Here is a 12,609-nt window from a genome sequence, read left to right on the forward strand (position 1 = left end):
GGCCAGTTTTGTTATTTCCCCAGGTTGGCACTATTGCAAGTAGTGGTGTTATGAGTATTCCATTTTAAGAGTTATTTATTCTGATTTAGAAGGCAGTTGGAAGGAAAGACAGAGATCTTCCAGCCATTGATTCACTCCTTAACTCACGGCAACAGGTGGTGCTAGGCCAGTCCGAAAGCAGGATCCAGGAGCTTCTCCCAGGTCTCCCACATGGGTGCAAGGAGCATGGCCCAAGCATTTGGGCCATCATCTGCAGCTTCCCAAGGCACATTAGCAGGGAGCTGGATAGGAAGTAGAACAGCTGGGACGCAAACTGGCACCCATATGGGCTGGCCACATGATAGATGGAAGCTTAACTTGGTATGCTGTAATACCAGCCCCAATGTGAACATTCTTATTAGTTCTTATGTTGAATATATGTACATATTTTTATTGTGTGGACCTAAGGGATAACAGATAGTACTAAATAGTTTTCAAAAATGTTTACAAAGTGCTAGACTTCCATTAACATTGCATAAAATTACCTATTGCTTCACTTTCTGGCCAACATTAGTAATGTTTGGCTATAATCTTAACCATTCTTGATATGTGTAGCAGTACCCTTTGTGATCAGAGAAGTGAAATTAATAAGATATGATACTTTTTCATTCATTTTCCATTGAGGAAAGTGCCTGTTAAAGGCCTATGTGGTTTTTAAAAATGACTTGTAGGATTTAGTATTTCTGGGTACACAGACATTTTTAAGACCTGTCCTATCTTTTACATGTTCTCATTCTCTGTTTTATCTTTGGATTTTCTTGGTGGTGGTCTTTAATGAATAACAGTTCCAAATTGTAATAATTTTTTTTTTGTCCATCTACCTGAGAGAGAACTTGGCAGAGGGAGCAAGGGAAATTGATCTTCTATGTACTTCATTTGCTGGTGGTGACTTCCCCAAAGCCTGCAACAGCCAGGGCCAGGCCAGAATCCCATCCAGGCCTGCCAGTTGGGTGGCCCTGGACCCATCAGCTACTGTATCCCAGCATACGTTAGCAGGGCACTGGATCAGTAAAGCAAAGTAACCAGGGCAGTTGTCCCTGCTACCAGATGCAAGCATTGCAAGCAGTAGCTCCACTCACTGTGTCACAACACAACACACATACCCCGACTTTTTCTTTATATTCAGTTACGGTAGGAATTTTGTGAGTCATTCTTAGAAATTATCTTGTAGAATTATAATTTTACCTTTCATGTATAGATCATAACCTACTACAAATTGGATTTTTTGTATGATATAAAGTAGAAATTAAGGTTTTCTCTCTCCTGCGTGTGAATTTTAAATTGACCCAACATCATTCATTGTGAAGGCATCTCCTTGTCCATGGCAATGAGGAAGTGACTGTGTATGTGTATTGGTCTGTTCTGTGTTCTCTAATTCACTGGCTGACAAATTAGTGACAAAAATCTTCAAGATTGTCTTTTATAGCTATTTATTGTTTCCAGGTAAATTTCAGAGTCAGTTACCACTATTGTTCCTAAAACTCCATTTTCTAATCATAGCAATTTGTGAATAGATACGCAGTGGATTTTTTATTGACCATTTATCTAGTGATTTACTCATCTTAACTGGCTTATGGATGGTGCTCTAGAGTCTGTAGATGCTGAACCAATTTATCAGTAAATACCAGTTCTGTTTCTATGTCCGCCTGGGACAGCGTGGAATAAATGCAGGTGCTCTGTTTGTGTGCTCACATCTGTTCTTTGGTCTTTGAAATAATCTGGGGAAGGGTTACTTTGATTAAGGATAGGCTGCCTCCAGGTTTTTATTCCCTTTTTTTTCTCCTTCCAGTATTTCCAACTTGGGAATGTTTGGCATCGATGAGTTCACTGCCGTCATCAACCCCCCGCAAGCCTGCATCCTGGCAGTTGGGAGGTTCCGGCCTGTCCTGAAGCTGGCTGAGGACGAAGAGGGAAACGCCACACTGCGGCAGCACCAGCTCATCACAGTCACAATGTCAAGTGACAGCCGAGTGGTCGACGATGAGCTGGCCACCAGGTTTCTGGAAAGTTTTAAAGCAAACCTAGAGAATCCTATCCGACTCACCTAGTCCTCACAGATAGGGACTGGGTCTATTCAATCAGTGGAATAGCTGTTACGAGGAGGCATGCTCTACAGGAGAGCAGTTAGGTATTTAAAGTGTGAAGTGAGATAAGTGTTTATATAAAGTGAAGACATCTGACCCAAGTTGTCTTTGTTTACAATTTGGGCCTATTGTTAGAGAAATAAATAATGAGAAGCTGTAATAGAAGAGACCATTAGCAAGATCCATTTTTAACTTCTGGTGCTGTACAAAAGGGACATAAAACTAGCTGTAAATTAAATTATGTTTGGCTGCTTTGAGCATTTCAGGATATTTGAAAATATATAATACATTGTAAAATGAGAACATTGGTAAAACTCTTAGTTGTGTTGAAGTTAAACATGATCTTCAGTGGGAGGCCCATTGTTTTAGCAGTGGGGCCTTTCTGTTAACAAGCACTGCGGTAGCTATACTTGAACATTTTAACTTGTACAGAAGTTTATTCTGAATAATAGCAAATAATGATTACATTAAATGAGGGGTTGTGGCAACATTACTGAATCTTTTGTGTATGTAAAGCCATATGTTTTAAAGTAGTTTCGAATAGTCTTATTTTCCACCCTGTAACACTGTGAACTTCTGAAGAGGAGGAAAAGAAGAAGCAAAAATGAAGAGAGAGACGAAGGAAGTTATTTAATTCAACAAGAAGCTATGGCTAATATATCTAAACCTTCACAGAAAAACTCACTTCTATGCCAAGTTGAAATATATTTGGATAAACTCTGGTATCTCCTAAGTAACATTCTAAGATAGTGTTGGTTTCAGCACACATGTTGTTTCTCAGTGCATTTTAATCCAGTTTGTACTGTGCAATAAAGTGTAAGAAAACATAGAAATTTCTATTGTATTTGAAATCTTACGACATGTAACCTGAAAGATTAGTAGTTTCTCTGAAACATCTTGAAAGAGATGCTTTACAGGAGGAAATTTAAAAAAACAAACAATCTGACATTAGAAAACTGGCTGATAGAAAGGTAAAAACTGAGAAGAGTGGAAGAGTTAGAATCAACAGAACTTAGAGGAAATGCTCTTGATTCTGTCGATACTATGCAGACTTCCCTCATTGCTATACAGACTAGAACGCTTTGTCTTTAACCACTCTGCACTAACTGGTAGAATAACTTTATTTAAATTAAATGGTAATGAATGATAATATTACTAGCCTCAATCACAGAAAGATACATGTCAGTGTTGGTTGACATGAATCACTGGAAGAAAGACCATCTGATCCAAATTGTATCAGATCTAACAACATGAGCTATGAAGCCTAACCAAAGAGCCTTCTGCAATAGTGCTGCTAAGAAATGCTTCATCCGGTTACTCAGTTTTATAGCCACTTTTTAGAAATAGTCTTTAACACCTTTGTCATATGAACAGTTATACTGGAAATTATAACTAAATGCTGTTTTAAAAATAACTTTTGTGTTTTTGTATTCTCAAAGTCAGTTGTAATTGTATTTAGTTGAGTGTTTTCGAATTTTTATATCTGAAGAATAGAGCAGGAGAAAGCCATGAGTCAGCCTCAGCTTGGAGTTCTGTGTCCTGTGGACTGGTCATATAGTGAACAGGCACTGGAATCTGTTAGAGCCCGCAACAAACTCAACTCCATGGGAAAAACACTACACAGATTTCTGACATGTTAATTCATCCTAGACATACCCAGACTTTTAAGCTATTATGGGCTTCTCGTGGTTTGACTTCTTAGCTTTCAGGAAAAATGCGTATTCATTTAGGCTAAATATATTTTGTCTACTATTTCTTTATTGATGAGGTTTATAGAGAAAAAGTTATTGTTTCTAAAGAGAATGCTGTTGCCATTCGCTTTGTGGTGCAGTGGGTTAAAATGCCACTTGTAGTGCACACAAACATATTAGAGTGCCACTTCAGAGTCTGAGCCCTGGTACCTCCACTTGGAACCCATGCTTCCTCCTGATGCACCTGAAAAGGCAGCAGAGGATGACCCAAGCACTTGCCCCGGCTAAGTTCCTGGCTCTAGCTGACTTCAGTATGACCCAGCCCTAGCTGTTGTGTCCATTTGGAAAATAGACCAGCAGCTGGAAGATAATCTCTCTCTCTCTCTCTCTCTCTCCCCTTCCCTTCCTTTGTGTCACACTGCCTTTAAAATAAATAAATCTCTCTTGTAGCATGAGATCAAAGACTAACACCGATTAGAAAAACATGTGTGGCACACTTGATCTGAGCTGTGTGCTGTGTCAGCCTGCTCCTTCCACATTACTAATTTATTTGTATTGGGCAAGTGTCACACTGAAAGGGTATAAAGTGGAAGTTTGTACTTAGTCACCTCTTTCTCGTTTAAGCAGGCGGCATGACTAAAACAGTGGGAGGACGTGGAGGGAAAAGGTAGCACACGTCCCAGTGAATACTGGAACAAGAGAATATCAGTGACTGTTGGGATTTTAGGTAAAATGGCTCTGCCGTGGCCCAGTGGCACTTTCTAGCTCACACAGAAGCAGCAGAGGAAAGTGCTCAGCCTTCTGCCGGCTGGCTCCTTTGCTGGAAGCATTAGTAAGGCATCTGTACGGTTTTACAGGGATTCGAGGTAGCACCGAGTGACACACATGTCTGTTTTTACGGCTTTTGTCCTCTTTCCACTGGACTTAATTTCACACTGAATTGTTTAGGCCAGCCATATGGGCATCTTGGTCAAAGTTTTTCTAGGAAGTTTTCTAATCTTCTGTTGAAAGATAGGTGGTGCTGTGAGTTAATAAATTATAGTGAGACTGTGAGAGAATTAAGATGGCCTTTGCATCTTAGTTTTGTTCCCCTTACACATGTGCCTTGATGACTCTATAAGATGAGTGAAGAATTGAAAGAACCAAGTGTGTTGCAGCCAAGAATTAGCCATTAATTTAAATATGATGTAGTGGGCAACGTGCATTGGGTTTTTTTCTTTGAAAACTAGTGAGTGTAGAATTCCTTTTTTGGTTATTCTGGCTGTAATATGCAAGATCGGTCACAACAGGCAACGGAAGCCAGTCAGTAGGAAACAGCTGGAAAGTTGTGCACTGGTGAAAGAAAGAGTTGATTAGGTTATGCAGCAGGTCAGTATCTTTAAAAGGAAGGGAGAAAAATGAGGAATATCAATCAGTTATAGCATTGTGATATGTTAGGGATTGTGGAGGGAGAGAGGTGTTGCCTCAAATAGCACTATCGTTTCCCATCCAGAAAAATCCCCCCATGCCATGATTCACATTTACCATTGTCAAAAGGAGTAAGATTCTGATCCATTGGATACAGCAAATGATACATTGCAGAAAAGATTTCAAATGTTTTCTAAAGGGAAAAAGTCATATTCTTCCACTAAAAATCATCTGATTTGTCCTATGATCTGTGACATTTTCTTCTAATTCTTCATTGATGTTGATTGCCTAGGTTTGTAATATTGAAGACAACACTTAATTAAAATCATAAAATAATATATGAGTGGGGTTTGAAAAATGATTACTAGCTTCCCTTAGCAGCAGTTTTTTGATTTCTTTGAGCATGTAAATTTATTTTCACGTTTTCATCACTTCTCTATGTTTCCTGTTATCAAATGCAAGCAGCCTGTTTCTTCCTGGGAAAGGAAATTTTACTTCTGTAATATGTACAGTTAAGAGAAATTTGGGATTTCATCCAAATTTGAGGATTATTGGTAGAATTATTAAATATGGTTTGCCTTTTTTTCTATTTAAAATGTTGGAATTTTTTGTTATTCCTATCATAAAAAGTTGAGTCTTCAAAAACAAGACCACTGTGATTAAATGAATTAATAATGATCAAAGGCATTACTTTATAGAGCAGAAAGTATTATATAATTGTTAGGAGCTTACATTTTAATTTTATAAGTCATACTTCACATTTCTTTATCAATGGCTCATGGGTCTTTCTGATAAGAAATGGTATTTATTAGGAAATTATAGGGTATTCCTTAATAAATTACCATCCTTCCCAATAGAGCTATTGGTCATTGGTACGTACTTATTTTTCAACTTTGTGCTCTTATTAAATTGATACTATTTAAAATTTGATTTCAGCTTTGTGAAATTACTGTACTCCTGTCAAAAAAAAAAAAAAAAAGAAAAGAAAAAAACCTCATTTTTTTCCCTGAATATTCTTACCTCTAATATAAGGAAGTGGAGGAAAATGGACCATTGTTCCCGTAACTCACTTTGTTTGATTTCCTCAATTCTCCATGGGAGGCGTATGTTTGTAAGGTGTGATATACCTCCTGCGTGGAATGCAGAGTCCCGTGCTGGACTCTGAACTGGGTCTGTGCTGTGCCAGGCTCCAGGTCACAAGGCTGTGGTGTGCCTCCTCGGTGGGACACTACTGCTGCTACAAGGCCCTGTACAGGGCGTGTCCCCCACTCTCCTCCCCCCATAGGAACTGGAGGCCTGCCCTAACCCACATACTAACTACCATTCTTAAATGAATCCGCACTTTCTGGTTCCTCATGTGCTCTTCTGGTAACAAATACAGAAGTGCTAAGAGATTTTTGTTTTCACTGTGGACTGCTGCAACCTAGTGCTAAAGGTAAATGTTATAACTTGCACCTCTGAATGGAAGGCTTAGAAAGGCAGAAGCCTAATTGAGGCTTTGTACTCCCAGGGATGGGGTAATAACATCTTACCTCCAATAAATAGCTTTGAATCTGATCCACACGTTTTTACTTTTTTATTTTATTCTTTAAGCTTCTAGATTGATGTGCATATCTTTTTGTAGCTGATGAGAGAGTTTGTTGGGTAACCCCAGCCAGATGTGGTGAACCTCATCAGCTGGTGGGCTCAGGGTGTCAGTGTGCTTCCAAGGCTTGTTGACCTGCAGAATAAGGTGTTTATGTTGTGAAGACCACGGCAAGATGGCCTTCAGACCACTCTGAGCATACAGCATGGTCCAAGTGCCAGGGGGTTATTGCACATCCTAAGACCAACCACACATGGACAGGAACCAGCAGCATGTCTCAGACACCTGAGAAAACCTAATTTAGGGCCCAGCGTGATATCTCAGTGGTTAAAGTCTTTGTTTTGAATGTGCTAGGATCCCATATGGGCACTGGTTCTAATCCTGGCAGCCCCGCTTCCCATCCAACTCCCTGCTTGTGGCCTGGGAAAGCAATCAAGGACAGCCTAAAGCTTTGGAACCCTGAGCTGCGTGGGAGACTCGCAGGAAGCTCCTAGATCCTGGCTTCGGATTAGCTCAGCTCCAACCGTTGCCGTTGCAGCTTCTTGGGGAGTGAACCATCAGATGGAAGATTGTCCTCTCTGTCTCTCCTCCTCCTCTTTATATATCTGTCTTTCCAATTTAAAAAAAAAAAAGTGTGTGTGTGTGTATATATATATGTATATATATATATATATATGACCTAATTTGGCATCAGAAATAATGTAAAGGTGTTAAAGGATAATTTTGGGGGTGGGGACAGTGTCTAAACCAATAGCCCTGACCCTCGATCAGCATAAATCGCAGAGAAGTGTTCATTAAGCATCCACATGCAATTCAGCAAGCTTTATAATTAAAATATGCACATAAGTTGTGAGTGGAGAGGAAGGGCCCAGAGGATGTGATGTCTGAACTAACTTTTTCCATTACTGGCTTTAATAACCAAATCTCTTTGCTGTTTTCTCTGATTTTAACAGGCATACGTTTAAAACCAAATACATAAGCACCCAGGTCATTTTCCACAGTTTAACTGAGTACTTTACGTATCACTACATTAGCTTTTCTTTAAAAAAAAAAAATTATGTTCTTATTCTTTGAAAGAGACAGCTCTTCCACTGAGTTATTACCCAAATGTGCACAAATAATCCTAGCAGGTCAGAACTAGGAGCCAAGAATTCCATCTGTGTCTCCCACAGGAACAGGGACCCAAGTTCTTGAGGAACCACCTGCTGCTTCTCAGCACTATGTTAGCAGGAATCTGCATTGGAAATGGAATGTCCAGGACTCTAACTAGGCACTCCAATATGGAATGCAGGTGTCCCAAGCAGTGGCCTAACCACCACCCTCATGTGCCTGCCCACTCTTGAAAAGAGCTTACATGTTTTTAGCAAGGAAGGAAAGTAAATAGGGCAGAGAAAGCTTTGCACCTGCTCCTTGTTAAGAAACTATTCTTTGCCAGATCTCTGGCTTCCAAAAGTGAACCTAGGAAGAACAGCTTTTGCTATGTTGACTGTTTTTTAATGACTCCACTCTCTAACCTCTTCTCCTGTCTTCTCCTGCTCTCCATCCCTCCCCCAGACTTTTTAAACATGTCATGTGTATGCAAAGGGTATTTAAGTTCCGTTGTTTTGTCCTCAGTGAACCATCTGTTGAATTTACTTCCTGAGAATCAGAATCATCAGAGAATAATCTAATTAGCTGGGCTGTCCAGCCAACTGAGCAAAATGACGGGAACAACCGAATGAGCAGGTTCTGGTTTTAGCATCTAGTATCTTTAATGCTAAAGGTCAAGTTACAGCATTCTTAGTGTTGGTTCAGAAGCAGTGCTTGAGATGTGGATGCTGACTATTCACGGACTGGTCCTGTGTATCATTTCATTTATTAGCACTCCCAGTTAATTAGTTTTCATTGGTTACTAAGCACATTATGCTATTTATGGACTTTTGTTTTCACATTAAATTATCTGTTAATTATTGGTAAAGTACTAAGAACATATTCTGTCTGAACTTGTTAAGGAGTAATCAAAATATTATGGTGAACTCCAGAAACTTTCTTCATACTTTCAATGGTTTAATACAAGTGTAAGAGAACAAAAATACATGCTAAGATAGGTTTTTTCCTTTTTTTTAAACATTTTTTATTTGAAAGGTAAACTTTTCAGAGAAGAGCCGAGACAGAATGAGATTTCTTCCTTATGCTGCTTACTCCCCAAATGGCTGCGATAGCCAGAGCTGAGCCAGTCCAAAGTCAGGAGCTAGGAGCTTCTTACCAGTGCTCCCACGTGGTTGTAGGTAGGGCCCATGCTTTCCCAGGTCATAAGCAAGCAGCTGGATCTCAAGTAGAGTAGGCAGGCCTTGATCCAGCACCAATATGAAAGGATTTTACCAGTAAAATAAGTACAGGCTAATAAAAATCCATTTTGCTTGAGAATGAAAACTTTTTTCTCTAATTTTTTCTAGTTATGTGGTTACTTAATTCTCCTTAAGTTCCTCAGACTACATATGCTGACCATGACAATATAGTCAGCTAATACCAATGGCTAACTTATGTATATTCCAAACATTTGTTCTGAGGGCTTCATATATATTATTAACTCATTACATCGTTACCACAACCAGTAAAATGAGGTATTAGTATTGCCAATATTTCGCAGAATCTAAGTAAGTTTTGAGTTCACGAGTTTCAGTGACATAATTCAAGGCAAATAGTCTGATCCCAGAACCTCCCAGGAGAGTCCTCTTTTTTTCTTTTTCTTTTAAGATTTATTTTATTGGGAAGTCAGACATACAGAGAGGAGAAGAGACAGAGAGAAAGATCTTCCATCTGTTGATTCACTCTCCAAGTGACCACAATGGACAGAGCTGCACCAATCTGAAACTTGAGCCCAGAGTCTCTTCCAGGTCTCCCATACGGGTGCAGGGTCCCAAGGCTTTGGGCCATCCTCAACTGTTTTCCCAGGCCACAGGCAGGGAGCTGGATGGGAAGCAGGGCTGCCAGCATTAGAACCAGCGCCCAGATGGGATCCTGGCATGTGCAAGGCGAGGTCTTTAGCCGGTAGACTACTGCACTGCACCCCTGAGATTCCTCTTTTTAAAAACCCATTTATTCAAACATTCTGGAGCTGAGTACACTGGTGATGTTTTCATGATTCGGGGGTAACTCACTGTGTTGATCTAGTGGAAACAGCATCTCCATGTGCCCTTTAAGTCTGCGGCTACGGTAAACACATTCGGTTTCCAGTGAGTTTTAATATCCCTGATATACTCTTATAACTTTCTGATTCATGGAGGGGCAATGGCTGGTATGGATTCATCCTTAAGGCTCAAACAGAAAAATACTACTTTGATATTCTTAAGTTTTTAAGATTCCCTCTAGGATAATAAGTTGCCGGGAAAGTGATCAAATGTTTTAAAAGAAAAAAAAAAACATGCACAGAAAGTGTTTTTGTGGTTGAAAGAACTAGAGCCTGGCAGACAGAAATATGTCAATGATTTCCCCAAATTGTTGTGGCGTGTTTCTGGGATTTGCTTGTGTTTGAAGCATCTCCTGTCACCCCCTCCCACTTAGCCATGGGTAACATAGGCAGTTCTGAAGTGATAAGGCAAGGCCCACTCCTCCTCGGAGCCCTGGCTGGTGAGTTCCTCTGGCTCTAAACCCTTCTCTCCCTCCAGGGTCACAGGTCAGTCTGATGGTCCTACCTTTTGTAAGGTACTGGAGGAGTTCTATGCCTGCCTCTAAAAACAGACTGATTAAAAGCAATGTGTTGGGACTGGCGTGGTGGCCCAGTAGCTAAACTCCTCACTTTGAACATGCAAGGATCTCATATGGTGCCGGTTCTAATCCCAGCAGCTCCACTTCCCATCCAACTCCCTGCTTGTGGCCTGGGAAAGCAATGGAGGAGGGCTCAAAGCCTTGGGACCCTGAACCTGTGTGGGAGACCTAGAAGAAGTTCCTGCTTCCTGGCTTCGAATCGGCGCAACACTGGCCATTGTGGTCACTTGGACAGTGAATCATTGAACGGAAGACCTTCCTTTCTGTCTCTCCTCCTCTCTGTATCTCCTCCTCTCTGTACATCTGACTTTGCAGTAAAAATAAATAAGTCTTTAAAAAAAAAAAGCACTGTTTCATCAAGACCAGCTCAACACAATGGCTTTTTGCTAAGATGTTCTGAGGCCAGTTTCCCTTTTATGGATGATGCGAACATTTTGTGGTAAGGGGTATGATTCATCTCTTATTTAGTGGCCAAGGAGCTGGTTCTGTTTGTATGTTATGCTTATGTGTGTCTCATAGATAGAACGATTGTGCTCCCTTGTACTGGACGATGACAGCAAAGGCTTCCACCTCACGGCACTTGCATAATAACAGTGGATATTTGGTGGACTTTGGCTTTCTTTTTTATTTATTTATCTATTTGAAAAGCAAAGTTACAGAGAGAGGGAAACACAGAGATTTTCTGTCTACAGTTGGCTCCCCAGATGGCTGCAACAGGAGCCAGGAGTTCCTTCCAGGCCTCCCTCAGGGGTGGCAGGGTCTGAGCATTTGAGCCATTTTCTGCTGCTTTTCTCAGGCTATTCGCCATTAACAGGGAGCTCGATCAGAAGTGAAGCAGCCAAGACAGGAATTAGCCAGTAGCAGATTTAACTGCTACATAACAATGCCTGTCCTGGCTTTTTTTTTTTTTAATCATTAAAGAGGAGATTTAAGTAAAATTGATAAAATGGGAAAATACTCCTAGCATGTTTAGTGAAAAACATAGAACATACAATTTTATGTCTGATGGTAAGTATATAAGCTATTGAAAGACACATGGTCAAGAACTCAAGAATAATATAGTTGGCCAGAAATAGGATTTGCTTAGAGAGAACTGCCCGCTATAAAAAAAAACCAGCTCTGCCCTTCCAATGCCTGTTTCTGCATTGAAGGATGCTCTTTGGTGTTAACTAAACAGAGGTCAGCTCTCTAGGAAAGAAATATATATGCATACATAACCAAATGCAATTTTATTTTTAAGCTTACTGAAACAATCAAACAGACAATTTAGAAGTAATACTAGGATATTCAGTACTCTTCAGTGTCCATTTTATTTAATTAATCGCTCACACAACACTTTCCTGACTGCACAGGACTCAGTGGCCAAACTGGTTGCAGTTGATGAGTAAATGTGGCCCTTGACATGAATGCTGGTTGGTATTTTTCTTTATATAAATGAAGATGAGAGTTAAAGAAGACACATCTATTAAAATTCCATTCATTTGAAGAAAGTATTTTCTTTACTGAATCAGTCCATTTTTGAATACTAGGAGAATGTTTAACTTCTGTGTCACAATGTGTCAGCAGTACAGATTTCTCATTTCAACACTACTTATGTCTTCTCCATGACTTTTCTAAGCCTCGAGGCAGTCAGCAAGTCTGATTGTAGTGTTGGCTGACTTGTGAGATGTCAGTGCTGTGATTTCAGGCTTCCCATGTGGTGTCATTGAATGTAGAGTTGAGAAAAGTTGCTAAGCCTGTTGCTGAGAGTGAGAGAGATCACACAGGGCACAAGTGTGGGGTTCTAAGGAGTCTTTATTGGCCAAGCTTGGCTATACTCCAGGAGCCACTGCACTGCTTCGCTGAAGTCAGGGGGTTTTTAATCTCTCTGGAACTCTGATTTAACTGAACTGCCTTCCAACTGCCATAACTTCCCACCAGTGGGCCTTGTCCCTCACATTCCAGTGGGCCCAACTGCCAACTTGTCTGGTTGACTCCTCAGAGTGGTTCATATGGAAGGAATCAAGAAGGACAGGACTTATGGAACCACTGAAACCCAAAGTTACCATACAGGCGA

At 40.4% G+C, this 12,609-nt stretch overlaps 1 protein-coding gene across 2 annotated transcripts in view; it reads left to right on the forward strand.

Annotated features, from left to right (window-relative positions):
* The window catches only part of PDHX (pyruvate dehydrogenase complex component X), a 57,193-nt gene extending 53,082 nt beyond the window's left edge, over positions 1 to 4,111 (forward strand). For both annotated transcript variants that reach the window (XM_040980094.1, XM_040980095.1), the window contains one exon: positions 1,829 to 4,111. In XM_040980094.1, coding sequence (XP_040836028.1) covers positions 1,829 to 2,087 — 259 coding nt within the window. In that variant the 3' untranslated portion in view covers positions 2,088 to 4,111. The remainder of the gene's footprint in view (positions 1 to 1,828) is intronic.
* Positions 4,112 to 12,609: the final 8,498 nt, after the last annotated feature.

The sequence above is a fragment of the Ochotona curzoniae genome, unplaced genomic scaffold (genome assembly GCF_017591425.1).
Source record: "Ochotona curzoniae isolate NIBS_2020 unplaced genomic scaffold, NIBS_Ocur_1.0 contig_3432, whole genome shotgun sequence".
Classification (NCBI taxonomy): domain Eukaryota; kingdom Metazoa; phylum Chordata; class Mammalia; order Lagomorpha; family Ochotonidae; genus Ochotona; species Ochotona curzoniae.